This window comes from Vicia villosa, linkage group LG4 (assembly GCF_029867415.1).
Source record: "Vicia villosa cultivar HV-30 ecotype Madison, WI linkage group LG4, Vvil1.0, whole genome shotgun sequence".
Taxonomy (NCBI): domain Eukaryota; kingdom Viridiplantae; phylum Streptophyta; class Magnoliopsida; order Fabales; family Fabaceae; genus Vicia; species Vicia villosa.
The window spans coordinates 177763483-177785726 of NC_081183.1; the positions used below are offsets into that span (position 1 = coordinate 177763483).

Here is a 22244-nt window from a genome sequence, read left to right on the forward strand (position 1 = left end):
GACATGTAAAATGCGATTACTTGGTTGGAAGTGACCACATTTGTATCTCTACTCGTGGTTCATTTTGTTCCTGTGTCTTAAAAAAATATCATTTTGGTCCCTCAACTTTTCAAAATGTATCACACTAGTCCTTCCTTTAAAATGTCAATAACATCGTCAATTTTCAATGACGTGTCATTGAACTTTAGTGACCAGTTTAGAGACACAAAAATCAATAACTAAAAAGTATCTTTTATGTTAGTTGAATTTATGCATTAATGTCCATCACCATTAGCGACAAGATACAACACTCCATATTCTAAACACTATTACTACACCCCTATTTCCAACTGTTGAAAGAAAAGAAGAACACACTTCAAAAAATTCAAACAATTGATGACATACCAGTTGGAAAAGATCTTATATTTGGATTTTTTTTGTTGGTATAATCTTATATTTGGATTTTATTATTGGTATAACATGATATTTGTTTTAATTTAATTTATTGTTCTTAGTTTTATAATATTTTTGTCTAACATGTTGAGTGATTCGCTGTCGCGCGCGGATCAAAAACGAGTTGTTTTGAACAAAACCGTAGAAAGCGACAAGTGACTCGCGTATCGTCTCTCAAGGATTCCTATTCTTATTAACCAAAAGCAAAGTCGAAATTGGGGGGGGGGGGGGTTGGTTTGGGTTCGAATTAGAAAAAGTGCTTAAAATAAGTGATTCTGAAAATACGCTGTTTTGAAATAAGTGATTATAATATCTCCACTGACTCGGTTCTTACTTATCATCGATTGCTAATATCACAATTCCCTAAGCGGATTTTCTATCCTATTTGATTACAATATCAATCAACAAGCGTGATTGACACTATGAGAAACATGTTCCTATTGCAGGATTAAGCATACGGTTATGAATAGCGCAAATTAACAATTAAGCAAAGTTAACAGCGATTAAAATTGGGAACACATATCAATCAAATTAAATCAACAATGTTATATGACAATCGAATTAAGCAAACAAGAATCTTATAACATAATTGAAAGGAATCGAATCAAATTGTAAATATTGTAACAATCTCAAAGTTTGAAACCTGAGTACAGTGAATCCGTAAGAAGGTGTTTAGTTCTCCATGAATTCGTCAAAAGCTTGGAAAATTTCGTGAATAGTGTATGTTCTCTACAGTACCGTGGCTGTACCCTATTGGAAAAGAATACAACCCGCTTTACAATCCAACAGGGTCAAACATACGACCCAGACCCAAAACTAATGACCCGAAACTTAAATAAAACTAGTGCTGCAACTTCAACGATTTTTCTGGCCCTACTACAGTCCGATTCCGACTTCGACTCCAACATAAGAATTGTAGCTATTTCTCTTAGCTTTCCGGCGATTATTAGAACGCCTCAATCGGACTCCTGAAACTCTAGTTATGATCGTTTCCGTGCAGACTGCTAAAGCTGAAAATTAAATACGAAAATCAAATAACAATAAAAATAAATTAAAAAATAAAAACATTATAAAATACAAAAATAAGACAAGCAAACCATGAAAATGTATAAGTACAAACGTAGAGGAATGTGCATCAAAATGCACTGATCATTGAATAACATAATAAATGTGTTGTTGTTGTTATTAGAACTCTCCAACTTTTGCTGATGTATTTGATCAGAGCAAAACTAGTGTTGCACAACGGGAAATATCAATTGTAGTTAATGTTGATCGTGTTCCTTATAATATTAGGAATAATGAAAACGTTGTTAGCATGGTCAATGGTGATTGTGCAAATACAAACAAGTTAAAGTCATTTAAGACCAGTTCTCATAACACATCATTGAACACAAGAGATTTTAACATACCCCATTGATTAATGAGAAACTCAAAACAAGTTAAAGACAACAAAATTGAAACATACAAATAACCTTCAACTAATTTCCAAAGCACACATTATAGTCCATGCTAAATCAATTTTGATAGACAAAATTAACATTCAGTCAAATGATACCTGAATACTTAAGAGAAATCGAAATCTACTGACAATGGAATATTCAAAACTTTTTTAAGTTGGTTTAGGCCAATTATGAGAGATGATTTAAGACTTATAATGATAGCCTCCAATGAAAAAACAACATGCGATTATGCAGTGGCGGAGCCAGAAATTTTACACAGCCTGGGCAAAAATTTTACACCATTTATTATTCATCTGTTTTAATTTTTCACACCTTATTTTTACTAATTTTGCCCATAATTTTACCCTTGATTTTATCTAAAAACCGACTATTAAATTGGGGGAGTACAAAGAAAATAGGGGTTGAGCCCGGGCGCTTGCCCGGGCTGGCTGGGCCTTGGCTCCGCCCCTGCGATTATGGATTCAAGGCATTTTGAAATTTTTTAATTTTATGTAATTAATGAATTCAAATGGTCTTTTTTTAAAGTTAGGGAACTAAAATGAATACTGAATACTAGACATAAGATAAAAAGAGTATTAAACTTTAAAAAATGACATATCAACAACTAAAAATAAAACTGAAGACTAATTTTGTAAATAAACTAAATTTAAGACCAAAATTTTAATTTAGCCTAATTGATATTATTTGCATGCCAATGTACTCCTTAATTCAAATACTTTGTTGTGTTATGGTGGGTGTGGAAAGCTAACAAATTTTCATGATTTTATTTTTGAGTTGTGAATTTTTCGGGAAGGTACGAGTGAAATCTCTTGATCGATGGAAATATATTTTGTCCTAACTCATAATTGTCATTTTTGTAATATTCTAGGAGCGAGAACATGATAGTTGATATGCATGTTTTGTAGTTGGTGTGTAATTGAAACATTTCAAAAGAAAGAAATAGTTAAATTTTGAGTCAAAAGAGTTTATCGAGACACACATTTTAGACAAAATTAAACTTTAACCTTAGTGATGGTTTCAAGCGAAAACATTTGAATTGTCACAATCTTTTGAGTTGTCTTGACTTATGTAAATTGTTATGGATATTCTTAATGTTTTTATTTTTTATATTTTATATAAAGTTTTTAGTTTAACTTTTGAGATGTGTTGAGTTGAACAAAGTTAATTTTTTTTAATATTGCATTATAAAACATTCGTGTTAATGAAATATTTTAGGTAATTTTTCTTTAATTTTTAAACACTAACTACATCATTTTTAATATAATATTATCTTATATTTTATATTAAGAACATTTTTAATATTAAGAACACTTTTAGTAAAAATAATATAATATCGTAGATATTATTTTTCCCTTTTACCCAATTTTATTAATACATACTTATTTCAAAATATTATAACTTTGTTATTATTATATTTTTCTTTATACTTTCTTAAATTATTATTTTTCATACAAAAAATTAAATTATATACATATATAGAGATGCACTCCATGTCCATTCTCTCACCAAGTTCAATGTGCATGTTGGCATTTTCTACTTTATATTTAATTTTTTAACTAGAATTAAATTATACGTACTTCCATATTTGTTTATTTCACTTTTTTAATAAATTGTAAAAAGTATTTTAATTATTATTTATAATCATAGAAACAAACAATTTAATAATAAAAAATAAATTAAATTTTGGTTTTTCCTCTTCCACCTAGTTCCATTGTCTTTCTTCTTAATGTGTGTGTGAGATAGAGAGAGACACACACCAGAGAGAGAAACATAGAGAGAGAGAGAGAGAATGTTCCAATTTTTCATGGATGCTGCTTCGATCTGCGTCTTCCTCACTTTCAAGACATAATCTTCTTCACATAAAATATACCAAATTGCTCATCTTTGTAAGCATGCAATTTTTTTTCTTCATCTTCCTTCAATAAACCAAAAAAAAAAAGATTTTTTTTTTGTTTAATTCTTCTTACAAACACTCCCCTTGTTCAATTTTCCTTTTTTGTTGATAAATTTTTACTTCTAACGCAACCCTTTTTGATTTTTTCTTCAAAAAATCTGTTGGGTATTGAATTTTTGATCCCTTTTTTGTGTTTCAGAACATGGGTTAAATTAAATTTTCGATTTTTAATTTTCTTTTAAAAATTATATTTTTATTATTTCTTACTAGTGATTTTGTATTTTTTATAAAAAAAAAAGATGAATCATTGTTTGTTCTAAGACTTGGTTCAATGGTTAGGGATTGGGATCTCTGTTGGATCTCTTGGTTTCTGTTTTATTCTTATTTTTATAATTTTGAATAAAAAATTCATGTTCATATTGGCTAACATTGGTTTCTGTGTGTATATATAGTTTGGGGTTGTAAACAAGGATTTTGCTACATTCTCTCACTGGCTTAAAATGTTGCTTGTTTGAGGGTGGTTTTATGGGTTGAATAAGAGAAGAATCATGAGTAGTTTAAATGGAGAAGTTCAGTTTTTTGATGCTCAGGATGATATTGTGTTAGTCTCAGATGCAAATGGGACTACTGAAAACCCTGAAGTTGTTGATTCTGGTTCTCCTGTGGTGGAGGGTTTGTTGAGAGATTTTGGATATGAATTATGGACTCGGAGTCCGGGTAGTGTTTGGGAGCGGAGGAGTAAGTTTAAAACATGGATGGAATCGAGTTTGGATCCGAAAAAACTTGAGAGTTTGGTAGATGGAAGTAGTCATGAAAGAGGGGAAGATGAGATGAATAGAATGAAAGAGGGAGTTAATAGGATGACAAAAAGCTATGGTTGTGCGGAGGATTTCTTTTCGACCCGGTCAACGCTTTCTTGTTTCTCTTCGATGAATTCTTCATCAGAGTTCGGTTTGGTGGAGAATTCAGAATGCCAAGATAGGGATTTGGATAATGGAGTAGGGTCTAATGAGGATCAGGTGGGGCAGCATTCGGAGAATAATGACCAGTTGGTGGTTTCTGATAAATCGGAGAACACCGTAGGGTTCTCTCCTGCTTACCAATGTAAGGAAATCGAAGTGATGGGTGTTTTTGAGTCGTGGAAGAAGAGGGCTAAAAAGGGTTTGTTAAAAAAGTTACGTTCAATGACATGCATGATGGATGGACAACAAGGAGAGTCTGATAACAGGAAGGACGAAAACGGTGTTTCATTCTCGGGTTGTAGGATTCAACGTGTTAAGGTCCGTCATTGCAGGAAGCAAAGAAAGGAACTTTCAGCTCTTTATACGGGACAAGATATTCAAGCGCATGAAGGTCCGATTTTTACCATGAAATTTAGTCCTGATGGGCAGTATCTTGCTAGTGCCGGCGAAGATGGAATTGTACGATTATGGCAAGTTGTTGAGGAAGAGAGACATAATGAAGTCGACATTCCAGAAGTTGATACATCCTGCATTTACTTTACGGTGAATGATCTCTCTGAATTGACACCCTTGTTTATGGATAAGGATAAAATTAGAAATGCGAAAAGCCTGAAAAAGACATCAGATTCGGCTTGCATCATTTTCCCTCCTAAGGTCTTCCGGTTGTTGGAGAAACCACTGCACGAGTTCCGCGGTCATGGAGGTGATGTTTTGGATCTCTCTTGGTCAAAACATAATGTGAGTGAATGTAATAATTTCAGTTATTTGTTTAGCTAATAATACACATTATGGTATTTTTGAAACTGTTTTGAAATTGATCCGGTTCTCTCTTTTTTATGCAGTATCTACTGTCATCTTCAGTTGATAAAACTGTTCGTCTATGGCAAGTTGGACATGACTGCTGCTTGAAAGTTTTCTCACACAGTAATTACGGTATGCCTTGGCACACCTTTTCTGTTCCTGTTATGTATTCAAGTTTTCAGCTTCATCTTGTTTTGGTCCCACTTGGATTTTCCTCACAAATTGTATCTTCTTATGATAATGTTTTACAGTGACATGCATACAATTCAATCCTGTGGATGATAATTATTTCATTAGCGGATCAATAGATGGAAAAGTGCGCATATGGGGAATTCCTGATTGTCATGTTGTTGATTGGACTGATGTCAAGGACATTGTCACCGCAGTGTGCTATCAACCTGATGGGCGGGGAGGGATTATTGGCTCCATGACAGGCAATTGCCGGTTTTACAATGTAACAGGTATCTGTTTTTTAACATTTATATCAATATTTTCCTTTAGCTACATATGTAATTCCAACATTTCAGATTGAAAGTGTATGTGGTGTCCGCCAGACAGTTAGACACGGCACCGGCATATATGATTGTTAAGAGTCCCACATCGGACAATATATGGCCTGAACATGTCCTTATAAGTGGGGGCAATCCTCACCCTACAAGCCGGTTTTGTAGGGTTGAGTTAGGCCTAACCACACTTCTTAACATGGTATCAAGAGCCTCGTTTAAGATCCGGTGGGCCACCTTCCATGGTTTCCGTTATCGGGCCACCCACCATTTATTTCCACGCTCCAGTTGTCTAGTCCTGGGCGTGAGGGGGTGTGTTAAGAGTCCCACATCGGACAATATATGGCCTGAACATGTCCTTATAAGTGGGGGCAATCCTCACCCTACAAGCCGGTTTTGTAGGGTTGAGTTAGGCCTAACCACACTTCTTAACAATTCAATTATTCCATTTTCTTAAATTATTATCGGTATCAATGTGTCAGGGTTGTGTCAAGTGTCCGTGAGTGATTTGGTGGATCATTCATTATCTTGCTCAAGTGCAAGTGCTTCAACTTTGTTTCGTTAAAAATGCATAATAACTTGTCATAACTCATAATAACTTAATGTGCTTGCTTTTGTTTTTGGTTAAATCAGATAATCACTTTCAGATGCAATCACAAATATGCTTACTAGGTAAAAAGAAATCTCCCGGGAGAGGAATAACTGGCTTTCAGGTATTTTTTTCTCTTCTCCGGCCTTTTGTGCCAATTGAATTCTGTTTTCTTTTCCATATAAGCTTCATTTTTTTTTGTAGTTAATTAAGGGATTATATAATTTTCAGTTTCTTCCACAAGATAGTAACAAAGTTATGGTTACCTGTGCTGATTCACAAGTCAGAATCATTGAAGGGCTTAATGTTGTTGGCAAATTCAAAGGTATTTTGATTCATTCCTACGTTTTTCAAGAATTTTGTATCCGTTTGAAGTCACATTTTTTAAAAATTGGATGTCATTTTCTATTTTATGTAAAATGTTTTGATTCTAATAATTTCTTTGTTTTTTGTTTTCAGGCCTTAGTGCAGGGAGCCTAATATCGGCATCTCTTACTTCGGATGGAAAACACATTTTATCAGCGTCTGAAGACTCCAATGTATATATGTGGAATGTTAGTGACGACGAGTATCACACCATGAAAGCTAAGAAGATTAAGTCTTGCGAGCGGTTTTATTCAAACGCATCTGTTGTTGCAGTACCTTGGCGTGGTTTGAAAACCGACAACATTGAAAATTCTAAACCATTGGATGTCCTAAATAAAAGGTCATCTCAAGCTCTATGCCTCGATCCACCGTCTTCGTTTTCTCTAAGCCAAGATTTTTTCTTGGACTCTATCCCGAAAGGTTCTGCAACTTGGCCCGAAGAGAAACTTCCTACTTCAAGAAGCCTCAAGTCTAAAAAATCCGCACTGCACAAATCTGCATACAAGTTCTTGAAATCCTCTTGCAAGAGTACTTCCAATTGTCATGCGTGGGGACTAGTCATCGTGACTGCTGGTTTGGACGGGCGAATAAAATCATTCCACAACTATGGACTGCCCGTACTCGTTTGAAACAAATTGATCTTTCCTATATCAGGTAATAGACTCATGCATGATTCCATGATTTGCTTCGTCGCGTTGCAGGCTGCTAATATGCTTTGAGACTTGAAAGTGACATTCGAGTTTGGCAGCCTAAAAAAAACGGAGCAGTTGAGGTCAAAGAGAATTGCAGTTTAGTGTCGGTTTGGATTCACAGTGACACGAACAAAATCACTGTGAGGCAGTGATTTTGAGAAAAGCGAGGCAGTGATTTTGAGAAAAGCAAGCCAGTGATTTTGCGAAAAGCTACACTGAAGTTTCAACAAAATCACACTGTCATCGTGATTTTGTCGATCCAAACACACACACAAGTAATATCAGAAAATTGAACTTTTGAAGCTCCTCCATATATATTTCAGGGGATTAGATGACTTATCGATTCACGACAAGTGGCGACACGACCGTGGCTCTAACAGTTTAAATAGCCTTTACCTCACACTAAGTATATGCTGGCCCTTAAAAGAGATGCAAAGTCATGGAAAAGGCCCCATCAGATATCCTTTAGCAAAACTCTTGTTTGGTTAAAACAAGATAGATTGATCCAAGAGGAAAAGATATTGAATCAAGAGGCAGTGGCTGAGATAAAATGGTGGTGGGGTGATTACAATTATTGATTGGGCTAACCAATTTAGAATCTGATTGTCTGCTAATCTTTCAATCCATCTCATGGTAGGTCCCTCAAATGCCTGAGGGTGGAAGTGATGATTGATTGGGATGGTCAAATCTGTGCATTTTTGGCTTTCTGTTGTTCTAAAAAAAATACAAACAAGTGTAGATGATTGTAACAGCCAAATGGCTACTGCTACAGTACTGACATTAATATTATTGCTAACAAATGTTCTATGTATATGGTCTTGGTTTGAGATAGACATCCTTTTGTTTATTTGATTTGCTTAGATTTTGTTATCCTTTGTAAAAATGATTAGACACATTGAAAAAAAAAGGGGGGGAAATGAAGTTATCAAATCACTCAATCTCAATCTTATCTCAATTCCAATAACAAGCTCATCTTATCTAATCTTACTAGTTCAGTGTTAGATCATTCAATTATAATCAAAATGAATCATTGTTAGTTTATTACCCAAATAGTGTACAAAGCAACAACATAAGAAAGGAATATGAGGAATGTGAAAACTTGTTTGTTACAACCATAATTTTGAGTTTTAATTTGGGGATTTCTTAATGCACCTTATGAATTATTAGCGCATCTTCTGAAATTTCAAAAATACTTTCAAATTTTGGAGATACATTTTCAGACACATCTCATTCACTTATAATTCATTCGTTTTTAAGCTATGTCTAAGTTTTACGACTAAATTTATTTTGGAAATGCGTTTTCAAAAAGTCTTCGGAAATGTATTTCTGGAATCTACTCAGGCATACTGTAATGACTGAGGATAAGGACCGAAACATTGCTCACGCTCGCACTGCTATCCAAGACACTGCTGCAAAAGGGACGAAACTTGTTCTTGATTTAATGAGCATATTTATGAAAATGGTTTTGAATGGTGTTTGAAATTGGGTATTTTTAGGAGATTTGATATACTCCTTATGCAACTGAGAGTTTCCCTGTTTATGCTGAGGATATTGACGTGGGTGGGAATGCTTCTCCTTCTACTACTATGTTGTCTGAACTTGCTCGTTTGTTGAAAATTACTTGGACACGCAAAATTACAGCAAGGAACATGACCATTAGTAGGTTCCAGAAATATATTTTCGAAATTAATTTTTTCATAGAATTAGAGTGTAGTTTAAAAATGAATGAATTGTGTGTACATATGGTGTGTCCGGAGATGCATTTTCAGAAACTGAGGAGCATTTTTGAATTTTTATAGGATTTTTTTCCACCTCATAGAGTGGGACAAGAAACTCCCTTTAATTCTTATATAGGATCGGTTCAACAAAAAATGAAAGAAGTCCATAACTTACTCAACACACCTCTTGCCTATAAAGAGTTGGTTTTCGAGAATTAATTTGGAGGTGACAAAATTTTCGGATGTTGTTCACTACACCCGTATAGTGATCACATGTCATATGAAAATCATAACATTTTTCAATATTTTGGATTCCAATCTTTGGACACGTCAATTCTTCAACAAAATCACTTCATGACTGAAGCATCCTATTTTTATCACAAGATTGGTCAGGATTTCAATATATACTAAGATGGTTTGTAAAGTGTGTAATAGCCCGAGTAGTAGCTCAAGTGGTAGTGGGAATAAATTGAACATGTACTTGAACCCCAGGGTACATGGTTCGATTCCCACAAAAGGCAAAAACTTTACTAGATAGGGGAGTAAAGAAGATCGTGAGGTGGCACCGCCGGGATTTCCTTGCGAGGGATCCGGGCTGCCACAGAGTGACCATCTGAGGGCTGTTACAAAGGTGCAAAATCATTATTGTAACAAGAAATCCCTCAGTTATACTACCCTTAACTAGTTTAGGGTGTCATTCACAATTAAACACGTGTCATTCACAATTAAACATATCCTGCTTCCTAACATAGGTTGCAATAAAATATTTATAGTCTGTCATCGCATGCTCACCTCCACTTAGGGTATCATCGCAATACAAATCATTATTAAGACAAATAAACATAATATTTCAACTCATGACATTTAGTCTCATAACTTTAACTCAATAATATAAGCAAAAGGAGTTGTATAATTCAACTCTCAACACCAACTAATAAACGATAAACTAGCAAAAGTCACTCTAAGAGCTATCTTCCATTTACTTCTATCTTCCATTTACTTCAGCAATACTACTCCCGAGTATCAGCAAGTTGTCTATGATGGACAATATTAAAGTAAAGGGGGTGAGAATACACTTCGATAATCAACGTTGAAAACAAACAGGAGTAGATTATCACATAACAACGACATACATATTACTCAATCAACACCAACTATTTAAGTATTCTCAACCAACAACACTTGAACGACAATCAATACAAATGCAACACTATTGCATTATACTCAACACCGACTCGACATGCACACATTGCCAAATATGAACACTCAGGTTCATCTCACTCTCTGATCCCTACCATAGGTTCAGATTCCCTCTTGGAACCGAAGCACACCGAATCACCACCATCACCATAGGTAACGCTTCACCAATCCCCATAATAGGATTTAGTTACTTGCACCCGTCCATCACCATAGGATTGAGGCTCACCAAAAAGAATTGAAGTTCCGACAACATAAATGTATGGACTCTCAGCATGCAACAACAACATATACACATTGGCCTCTCTTCTGATCGTGTATACCACCAACAACATAATCAACATAACTTAGCATATGTATAATTAAATATGCAACATCTTTAACAATCACCACAATTATTCATACTCAACAATTCATTGTTATAACCATTCCATTATAACAACATCATCAATATTCAACATTTACATTGTTAAGCAATTATAACAAGTTAGATAGGTAATTTTTACGATCAATGCATTATTTTTGTTGATTTGGGGGTCCGCATTTCGCCATTGACGGTGGTGAGAGTTACATATCATTACGGAGATGCATCTCCGAAAAATTTCAGTGTTTACCCATTAACTGGATATGCATCTCCGTAATCCATCAGTCTGCAATTTTTTTCCTTTGTGTACAGAACTCATTGTGTAACGCTTGTGATATGATCTATTTACTGAAATTATGGCAGATAGAAAATCCTGATTGAGACGACGGGACTGCATAACATGGAGTACATTCTCAAAGATCCTTCTATGTCTGCAATCCCCTTGTGAAAAGCAGAGATATGTATGTTATGTTTGATGATCATCTGGTACCGGAGAAGGCATAAAATACCATAGCTGAGAGCTACTGGAGCTACGTAAACAGTTAGATCCAGTGATTCTTTTAGGTGTCACATCCTTATATGGTGCATGATGCTCTAGAAGATCCATCGAGGCCAGTTCATCAGGAGACACTAAAGGAGGAGCAAGATAAGGCAGATCATGTTGTTGATGTGTTGCCTAGATGTTAGCGTATAATGGAGATTGAGCAGAAAAGTATTAACAAAGGACTCTTTCTAGATGGCTCTGAGGCAAGGGACGTTGTAGATGCATGATGACAGAGGCTCAGGAGGCAATGTTGTACAGAAGGAAACATAGAAACATGGGACACGAGGCCGGGTCCAAGTCCGAGTCCGTCATACGCCGTAGATTATAGTACTTGTACTTTGGATTTATTTTCGGATGTATTTTATTTATGACTTAGTTATTACTTTTAGATTGGATTTATGTAATCTTGATTTATAACTTTATATATGTTATTTTCTGTATATCTTTTGCATTGTTGAATTCATCATAGTATACCTTTTAATGCAATACGGAGATGCATCTCCGAAACAATCTAATATTTGATAAATAAAAGTACGTCCGGAGATACATCGAAAACTGAATGACATTTTAAAAATTACATAAGGTGTTTTTCCAGAGATATAAGGTGGGATAAAATATTCCCAAAAATTTCAACTGTATTTGGACCTCTCATTTCTGCTCACATAGATTGACCATACAAGAATGCGATGCGAACCCAAATTGCAGAATTAATAAATGGGAGAGAGAGAGAGAAGACTAATATTGCAAAACAAATAATGTATTAGTATATCTGAAAATCAAAGGCATAGAGCTTAGGAGAACCAATACTTTATGCCCCTAATAAACTGAAGGAATCTGTTCTGTGCTCAACAACCTTATAACATGATTTTCCTTGCACAATTCATTTCCCACCTTACAATTTGATCCATAAAAAAAATCACACTCATTCAAGGTCCTATCACTATGGCTCATTTTTTTGAGCATTACATTATTAAACAATTATAACTTCCATAAATTTATCATGTCCTATGCACAAGGATAAGTAAATCAGATGCATGAACAAACATGCCTTAAAAAGTTCCTTACTGAGGCAGCTGTGAGAAAATAATCACATAAAGGAGCGCATCCTAGGCCTAGTTATAGACTGTGCTCCATCAACAAATATAGTTGTTCCTGTCATGTAACGTGACCCATCACTGATTAGATAGATGACTGTAGAGGCAAGATCGTTCTTAGCATCAAGCCATCTCTCAAGTGGTGCTGCCTCCTTCACTAACTTCTCTGCCCTTTCCCTTCCCACTGATAATGGGAATTCATCATCCAGGTGAAGGCCTCGTGCAATAGCGTTAACTCTGATCTGGTACTTCCCTATCTCCATAGCTGATGCCTGAACAAAACAAGTTGATAGAGACACAACTTATATAGATAATAAATAATGTTTGAATAAAAGATAATATTAAAGATCATCAGACTTTTTAATATTTCCATATATGAAATGCATGTAAAATCTTTCTTGAATTGTTGTGCAATAGATAGCCAATTTATAAGTTATAAAATGCTGTATAACATTGCACATCTATACCAGCCATAGAATTTTATTTATTAGCTGTAAACAATCTAAGTTTGATTTAAAACGTCTCAACTGCTCAAATACTTAATAGTGTCTTTTTCCATTTGCTAAGGGAAGACTAATTAGACACCTCTATTAAACATGCAACACATCTTTTGTGCATATTACCTCAGCAAAATTAAAGCCGATTCTTACAATCCCAATCACATGTTATAGGATTTAATTTGATCACAACCTTGCCTTCTAATCCAATTACTGATGTACATAAATTATAAAAGTTTTAGAATAAAAGCAGCTCCCAATTTACAAACCGATTGAAAGAATAATACACACATTTGACACATAAAACAGATGTGGTGAAAGAAAGATAACTTTGAAAATGGAGGAAGAAGAATATTTATAAATAAGACAGAGAAAACAATAAGGGATTAAAAGCTTTAAGAGTACTAAAATGTACTCCCCCTTTGGCAGGAAACTTCATAATAGAGGTATGAGTTCATTTTATATTGTAACCAAGTTGGTTGTATGTGAGTTATCATTTGAAAAGATAGTTAGCTATACCTTGCGAATACAGTTGTCAACCCAAATCCTCTATACAGTTGGGCAATGGGTCCAAAAGGAGTTGAGTTTTCACTTTTCAGATGGCAAGCCATGAATTCAAAGGAGATTTCTTGGTTTGAACTTGGAAGAGTAGATGCAATTTTGGGGGTTGCTTGGCTGACATTTATGCCAGAATCCAGTTCATGCTATGATAGACTTCAGAAATCCTTCCTATAGAGTGTGGTGCATTTGGGAGGGCATAAGTTTGGTGACGACAAAAGGGAAGAGGCGTATTGAATTTTCAGCAAAGTTGTGAGAAGGCTCACTCAGCAAACCAGTCGATAAGAAGTTAATAGCTTTGCTACTAGCATTTCAACATTCTCTGTTGTTAGACTCTAGTAAAGGAATTAAGGAAATCTTACTATTCAGTTTTGTAACTGTTATTATATTATTAGGAGTAGCTATGTCTTATTAATTACGTGGATTATGCTTAGAAAAAATAGGGGAAGATATATGAGAGTTCTATCGTGGAATTTGACAGAAAAGGGACCATTTTGGTATTAGGGAGGTGTAGACCTTCAAAGATCTGCAACATTAATTTGTAGTTCAAAAGGATTTTCCCTATTTTCTTCTGGATTCAGAAGGAAAAAAAAAAGAAAGAACGAGAAAACAGAGGCAGCAGCGCTGAAATTCAAAAAGAGAAGCAAGAAATAGTAGCATCTCAAAATAAAACGAAAATCATAAGTGAAGATGAAGATGAAATGACCCAGATGAGTAAACACAACGAAAATAGAAAGCAGAGATCTGAATATAGAACGAGGAAAAAGGAAACCAAGAAATGCCGAACAGAGTCAGGAATGCAATGTGCAAAGAGGGATGTAAGTATAGCAAAAGAACGATCATGAAGAAGGCAAATTTTGAAGCAAAACGAAAACTCAAAAGCTTTCAACAGTGGGATCCAAGGATATGCAATTCACCACTATACCAACTAAGGTCTGCCTTATTTTGGAGTTGTAAAGGGGCACCTAAGTAAGTTTTGGTGGAGACAAGCCATACTATTGCCATACTCTGTTTTTGGGTAAAAAAATACCACCCAAATCAGAGTGTATGATCCAGGCTTCAGTTCTCATATTTCACACTTTTCTCTCTCACTCTACTTCAAGTTATCGGATCTGAGAGGATACATTTTCTAATACACATGTTTTCACCTTGAGGACAAGGTGAATCTTTAGGTGGCAATGTTAGACTCTTATAAAGGAATTAAGGAAAACTGACTGTTTAGTTTTGTAACTTTTAATATTATACTATAAAGAGTAGTTTAGTGGCAACTACTATATTATTAGGGGTAGTTATATCTTATTAATTATGTGTGTTATCTTTAGAATAAAGAGGGGAAGATATAGGAGAGTTTACTATCGTGGAATTTGACAGGAAAAAGACAATTTTAGCATTAGGGAGGTGCATACTCTCAAAGTTTTGCGACATTGATTTGTAGTTCAAGGGATTTTCCATATTTTCTTTTATAAATCAGTTGGTTTCTATTCCTATCTCCTTGGTAAGAAACTCACTGCATACTGATAAATAAATAAAACTCAATTTCCAATTATTAGAGAAGAGGATTACTACTCAAAATCAGGGGTAGCTATCCGGTGCATAAACTTCTATTGCACTGCAGGAAAGCCACTTGGGAGGATACCGCCACTATTCAAAACCAATTCCCAACAGCAAATCTCGGGGACAATTATTCAAAACCAATTCCCAACATGAAATCTTGGGGACAACAATTCAAAACCAATTCCCAACATAAAATCTTGGGGACAGCGATGCAACTCTTACAGGATAGGTTACGCAGAGAGAGGATAAATATTGCACTCTAGGAGGAGGAGGAGGAGGAGGAGGAGGAGGAGGAGGAGGAGGAGGAGGGAACAATGAAAAGAATTGTTTTTTAGTTAGGTGGTTAATTGATTGGTTGTGAATAACAGTAGTTGGTTATGAGTTAGAGAAAAAGTATTTTGAGTATGAAAAGAAAGAAGAGTTCATAATGGAGATAGGTGTTCATTTTGTATAGTAACTGAGATGGTTGCGTTGCAAAGGAGTTAGCCCTTGTGAAGGTAATTAGCTACCTGACTTATCAACCTAAAGGTTTGTTATTACATCTGTTCTCCTCAGAGTTCATTTTGATTTAATCTTGATTCCATCTACCAATTCCCCATTGACCCTAAATACTATCAGTCACCCGTCATCATCCTTTGCATAATTCTTATTTTAATTGCTCATTTTCTAGCATGCAGCAAAAGCATGCAATATCCACTCAGACAAAAACATTTCAAATATTTCAAATATATTCTAAACAAAACTATTTTCAGAGAAGTCAGACAAAAAGATGATCTTTCGAAGACAGTCAAACAAATTTGTAATGCAAACCACAAAACTTAATTACACAAGGCCATCGTATACAACAGTCATCAAGTCATGAAAATCTTCCTTCTTATTTAGATGTTTATGGCATAATAAAAATAAAAGGACATGTCAAATTTGACAGGCTGATTTCATATAAATGATTTGACTATATCGTAATAACAATCTTATTTGCAAAAAAAAAAAGGATAAAGTTAAAATAAAAGTTTTTTTCTTATAGATGTTCTCATACCCGAACTAACTGTTGAACTCCACCCAAGGCTGAGGCATATGCAGCAGCTCCTGGATAAAGCCCTCTCTCAGAACCCATTATCGATGTTAAAAATACAATGGACCCTCCAGTGTTGAAGTTCCGCATCCTTTGGCCAACAGCCTTTAACAAAAACCACGGAGCCATAAAATTTATCTTAACAATCTTTTTGTACTCGCTCTCAGCTAACTCGAGATGATCTTGCACCTTCCCTGTTTCAAACGAATAAATCCCCAATTCATTCAGCTTATAGGTCAACACTAAGCAGTATGAAAGAAAATAAAGAAAAAAATCACAGTCCACATATACAGTCCCTAAATGCCAGTCCCTAAATGGTCTAATATTTTGGTATCATCCTCTTTATAATGAGGATTATGCTAAAGTCACTAGTTGATATTTGATTCATCTAAACAGTCTTGAATGCGCATACACTAGTAATACTAGCCTCATAAAATCTTATTTAGGTCTAGTAAAATGCCTAACATGTTGACAGGACTTGGAGCATTTGCTATACAAGGTTTTCAACAAAATTGATTTGATTAAAATTGAATTTGAAGCGACTGATTATGTTCGGATGTTGTTGCTCTATTTTTTTTTGTCTTTACCATCCGGTTCCCAGGAGAAATGAATCCTGATAATTCAGGGTTGGACCGAAAAGTAAGTAAAAACCAACCAAAAACAGTTTCAGCCAAGGTTCAATCTCAGATACTCTATATCAATTGGATCTTACCATCTGGTTAAAAGCAAGTTTGATCAAAAACTTAGAATCAACCTAATTCAAAAACTATTTTTTTAAATCATTTCAAAGTCAAAATTTGAAGACGATATCAACCTCTAAAATAGTGTCAAAATCATGTTATAGTGGAGTGAATATGATTTTGAAGGGTTACACAAATCCAAACAAGTTATATTGTGACAAACTTGATAAGTTGAGTTTCCCAAGTAAAATCACTTTTGCATTTAAACTTCAATTTAATTAAAAGTTGAGTTTTCCAAGTAAGATAACTTTTGCCTTTAAAGTTCAATTTAATTAAAAGTTGAGTTTCCCAAGTAAGATCACTTTCGCACAAACTCAATTTGTCAGCACGGCCAATCCAAACACACTTAATTAAAAATGACAAAAGTCAACTTCCATAAACAAAACTCAAATTTTCTTTCTATAGATTAAAAATTAAAAAAAACACCTAATCACTTATAAACTACTCCACTTATGCTGAATTTTGCAAAATCAAATGAAACAACTGAACTGATTTTACCTTCATAAGAGTAACAATTAACAAAAGCATCCAATTTCCCCAAAATCTTACAAGCCTTATCAACAGCATGATGAAAAACCGATTCATCATCATTTTCCAAATCCAATTCAACCACATGCACAGCAACAGAATCCGTTATTTTCCGTGCAACACTCTCTAATCTGATCGCGTTTCCCATCAAAACCAACCTAAACATAAAAAACAATCAACAAATAATTGAATTGAACAGTAAACAAAAAACGAAGGAGAGAGAGATTGAGGAGTTGTGAAATTGACCTGCATCCTTGTTTGGCTAAATGGAAAGCAATGCCGTGGGAAATATCGTCGCCGTTTGAGGTGATCAGCACTCTCTTACTTGAATTCGCCATTTTTGTTGCGAATTCTTTCAACGCTTGTTGAGTATTTAAACATTCAATTCATCGTGATACTCGTTCGTTTATAAAATGTATTTTCGTGAAACGCGTTCTTAGTATAAAGGTTGGTTGGATTGGAAAGTGTGATTCAATTCAAGGTAGCTTGTATAATATACCAAAACTGACATGTGGACTAATTGTTTGGGTACAAAAGGAAAATATCTAAAATTATTAAAATAAGAGATATTACAATAAAATACATTAAATATTATATTATTCTAGATATATCAAATACATATTAAAAAAAAAAATGTGTGTTTGAGTTTATAGTAGTTGTTTAAAAAGATAACAAACAATTTTGGGAATTTTTTTTATCAAATATTATATTAAATAGAATAAATAATGTTATTTTTGTCAAAAATATTTGAAGCATATAAAAAGAATTAATTACATAGTTTTCTTAAATTTATTAATTAAAATAAATTATCAAATTTACCAAATTTAAATAAGAAAAACAATAATTATATTCTTAAAATAGTTCATATAGTTCTTAATTTAAAAAATGCAATATAAAATCATTGCTATAGTATAATAAAAAAATTTATTAACAATTAATAATATGTAGTAAAGTCTTATTCTCGCATAAAATTAGGGGCGGAAAACATGCATGTCCGCCCCGTTTAGGCCCGCCCCACAAAAACCCGCAAAAAAATGGTGCAGGGTGGGGTGGACATATTTGATTATGCGGGTCTAAAACCTTGCCCTGCCTCGCAAAAAGTGAGGCCGGGACGGAGAAAGCCTGCGGCCATTGAACATTTTAGGCCTAAAAATAGTGAAATTGTATAAAAAAACTAATGTCCGCAAAAAAACGGGATGGGGCATAGCGGACACATTAAAGAGAGTGGGGCTAAAACTTTGCCCCGCCCCGCGTAAAAGTGCGGGCAAAACGGGCTTTCTCCGTGGGTCGGGCCCGTTTTGCCACCCCTACATAAAATTGACCATCAATACCATAGTTGTCCTCCCTCGTGTCTTTGGAAGTATTTGTTTTGTTCATGATTTGTTTTCAGATAAAATGTCTCCCCGTGCTATCAAATGTGTTTTTCTTAGCTACTCCCACGTCTAAAAGAGATATCGATGTTACTCTCCTTCTACACATCGTTTCTACACATATGTAGATGTAACATTCTTCGAGGATGTATCATACTTTTCCAACTCAGGTGTCCCTAAAACTAATTTAGATCAAATTTTGTCTATTCCTCATTTCGAGTCAGGTGAGCTAAGACCTTTATTGTCTAGTCCATCTGTTGTGATAGATAAGTCTCCACCACCGTTGAACCGATATGACATTACCTATGAAAGAAGGTTAAGACCACATGATTCAACTCATATTCCAAGCGTCTCCATGCATGCTCCAGCTCGGTCTCTTGACTTCTCCATTGCCATTTGTAAAGGTAAGCGTTCAACCCGTAACCCTTATCCTATTTATAATTATGTGTCTTATCATCAGTTATCTCCTACGTATTGTGCTTTTGTTACTGCAGTTGCACCTGTTTCTATTCCTAAAACTATTCAGGAAAATTTATTCCATCCAGGATGGAGACATACGATACTTGATGAAATGCCAGCTTTAGAATCTAATCATGCTTGGAACTTGTTCCTTTTCCACCTGAAAAATCTATTGTTGGTTCTAGGTGGATATCTAATGTTAAGGTGGATCCTAATGGACACGTAGATCGATTTGAAGCTCACTTAGTGACAAAAGGATACACTTAAGTCCACTGTCAAGATTACAATGATACCTTCTCACTTGTTGCGAAGGTTGCATCTGTTTGACTCTTTCTAGCCATGGCTGCCATGAAACAATGGCCTCTATTTCAATTTGATATCATGCATTCTTGCATGGTGACTTGGAAGAGGAGATTTACATGGAGCAACCTCATGGGTTTGTTGCTCAGGGGAGTGTAACCGCATATATAAATTACACAAGTCTTTGTATGGCTTGAAACAATCACCTCGAGCATGGTTTGGAAGATTTAGTAAAGTGTTGTAACAATTTTGAATGAACAGATGTGAATCAGATCACTCTGTTTTCACCAATTGCTCCTTAAATTAATATATTTATCTAGTTGTTTATGTTGACGATATTGTAATTACAGGTGATGATTTTAAGGGTATCAAAGCTTTAAAACAACACTTATTTCAAAAATTTCAGACAGGGGATATGGGTCCTCTTCGTTACTTTCTAGAAATTGAGGTAGCTCAAATAAAGTTAGGTATTGTTATCTATCAAAGGAAATATGCTTTTGATATTTAGGAAACATGTTTTACAAATTGTAAATTTGGGGGAGCCATATACTGATCCGGGAAGATATCGAAGACTTATAGGAAAGCCGGATTATCTTACCTTAACTAGGCTTGATATATCTTTTCCAGTCAATGTAGTAAGCCAATTATTGAATTCTCAGTGTGACAACCATTAGGATGCAGTTATTCAAATCCTTAAGTATCTCAAAGGATCACCTGGAAAAGGACTTGTTTTTTGTGATAAAGGCACCACTGATATTATTGGATACTCAGATGTTGATTGCATAGAAGATGCAAGCGATGGACGTTCTACATCGGGTTATTGAGTTTTTATTGGTGAAAATTTAATCTCATGCAAAATCAAAAAGCAAATGGTCGTTGCTCGATTAAGTACAGAAGCTGAGTATCGAGCCATGGCCCATACCACATGAAAGCTCTTGCGGCTAAATCATTTATGACAAGAACTTAATTTTTTTTGAAGTCGGCCCTATGAAACTTGTATGTGACAACCAATCAGCTTTGCATCTCTCCTCCAATCTAGTTTTCATGAAAAGACAAAGTCAACTGTCACTTTCTTAGAAAGAAGATTACCACAAGGACCATAAGAGCCTCATTTGTTAATTCCAAGGATCAATTTGCTGACCTCTTTACAAAATCTCTTCGAAGACCTCAGATTACTTACATATGTGACAAGATGGATGCTTATGATGTATACACCACATTGAGAGGAATGTTGATATATTGTTTTATTATTATTCAGTATATATTACTTTTATTAGTAGTATCGATTAGGATATTATTGTATCAAATCTTTCTTCCCTAAGTATATCTTCTTCTTAATTAGTGAGATTGATTAGGAGGCTTAGACCTATATATGTGTGTATTTTCACCTCATAATAATATAAGAAATATAATTTTAACAATGTTCATTTGTGTGGTGGCCCTTTACTTTGCATAGAAGGAGGCCAAATAAAATTTGTGTGAAGTACTTCATGCCAAAATTTCTCTCTCCTGGTATTGAGTGGTGTGTATTTCTCAATTGACTTCTCATTGTGTTTAAATATCACCAAGTCGCTGACAGATGACGTGTAATGGTTCTTGCACTATTGTTGGGAGAAATTAAATCCCCCAACGCCACATGTTTGTACGTCTCCAACCTTCTTTCCTGTGTTTCTTTCTACTCCCTTTATGTAGCACCTAACATACACCATAATCTTTGTCAAGGAGTCAATAGAATTTTGGGAAAGAAACTCATTGAAATGCCCTACTTTTAGGAAACTCTAAAAATCTCCCACAAACATTTGTTAGTTAGGGTGGGTCACCTGGGTGGTCGCCTCATTGAACCTGTCCAGATATTCTTTCAAGGATTAGGACTATTCTCGGAGAATATGGAACAAACTAGTTGTTGAGACCCTCTAGTACTATTTGCAGAGAACCGGTGAATCATCTACCTTGAGAGATCCTGGTAGTTGGTTACTGATAACCTAGGTAGGTTCATATATCATCTTAACATCGCCTTCTAAAACATTCCGACAAGAGCTTACACTTAAGAAAGTCAGTGGCATCTATTATCGCCATGATGTTTGCATGAAAGGCATTACGATTGGAGAGAAAGTCGATGGTAAGTCCGGAAATATTCCTCCTCTCGTCATGCCAAAGGAGTTCAAGCACCTGAAATTAAAGAAAGTTGCTGATTATGGTCCCCTTTCCATGTATGATCTAATTAGTGATGTTTTCGTTCTCGTGAGAACATAAATGCGGTCAAATATTATGAATAGACCCCCTCAACTAAGAGATCCCATGATGAAGCTCCACTAAGCATTACTCCTCTTAATATGGTGCTTCCGAAATATTAACTAAGGCAAGTCCTCGGATCTTGTGATCCTTGGAGACTTTATGATTAAACATAAAATACTTTCATATACGATGTTTATATTTGGAACGCGGAGACACAAATTTACCCGATCTAATACTACCTTAGTTTTTTATTATAAGTCGTTTTAGCATTTTCACACATATTAAGAAAAATAATAATTATTGTAAGAAATAGAG

General features: G+C 34.9%; 2 protein-coding genes across 3 annotated transcripts; one reads left to right on the forward strand and one right to left on the reverse strand.

Moving 5' to 3' along the window:
- Positions 1 to 3594: 3594 nt before the first annotated feature.
- Positions 3595 to 8510, forward strand: LOC131596133 (uncharacterized WD repeat-containing protein C18H10.05-like). Of its 2 annotated transcripts, XM_058868707.1 has the most exons (8): positions 3595 to 3778; positions 4239 to 5486; positions 5591 to 5681; positions 5801 to 6010; positions 6686 to 6765; positions 6873 to 6966; positions 7101 to 7661; positions 8023 to 8510. In XM_058868707.1, exons 2-7 carry the CDS (start codon positions 4335 to 4337, stop codon positions 7634 to 7636), a joined length of 2163 nt encoding a protein of 720 aa, XP_058724690.1. In that variant the 5' UTR covers positions 3595 to 3778; positions 4239 to 4334; the 3' UTR covers positions 7637 to 7661; positions 8023 to 8510. The 2 variants fall into 2 exon arrangements, with proteins under 2 accessions (XP_058724690.1, XP_058724689.1); XM_058868706.1 differs by having other exon boundaries at positions 7101 to 8510.
- A 3753-nt stretch (positions 8511 to 12263) lies between these two features.
- LOC131596134 (uncharacterized) lies at positions 12264 to 18046 on the reverse strand. Its single transcript, XM_058868708.1, has 4 exons — positions 17812 to 18046; positions 17536 to 17723; positions 16262 to 16491; positions 12264 to 12888 (listed from the first exon to the last, which is right to left on the reverse strand). The coding sequence occupies exons 1-4, from the start codon at positions 17901 to 17903 to the stop codon at positions 12610 to 12612; spliced, it is 789 nt and encodes a 262-aa protein (XP_058724691.1). The 5' UTR covers positions 17904 to 18046; the 3' UTR covers positions 12264 to 12609.
- Between the last annotated feature and the right edge of the window lie 4198 nt (positions 18047 to 22244).

Coding starts and splice junctions, on each gene's coding strand:
- LOC131596134 (XM_058868708.1), bottom strand. CDS start 17,903: ATGGCGAATTCAAGTAAGAGAGTGCTGATCACCTCAAACGGCGACGAT. Junction 17,724..17,811: donor TTAGCCAAACAAGGATGCAG/GTCAATTTCACA, acceptor TTTTATGTTTAG/GTTGGTTTTGATGGGAAACG. Junction 16,492..17,535: donor TAATTGTTACTCTTATGAAG/GTAAAATCAGTT, acceptor CGTTTGAAACAG/GGAAGGTGCAAGATCATCTC.
- LOC131596133 (XM_058868706.1), top strand. CDS start 4,335: ATGAGTAGTTTAAATGGAGAAGTTCAGTTTTTTGATGCTCAGGATGAT. Junction 5,682..5,800: donor TTTCTCACACAGTAATTACG/GTATGCCTTGGC, acceptor AATGTTTTACAG/TGACATGCATACAATTCAAT. Junction 6,011..6,685: donor CCGGTTTTACAATGTAACAG/GTATCTGTTTTT, acceptor TGGTTAAATCAG/ATAATCACTTTCAGATGCAA.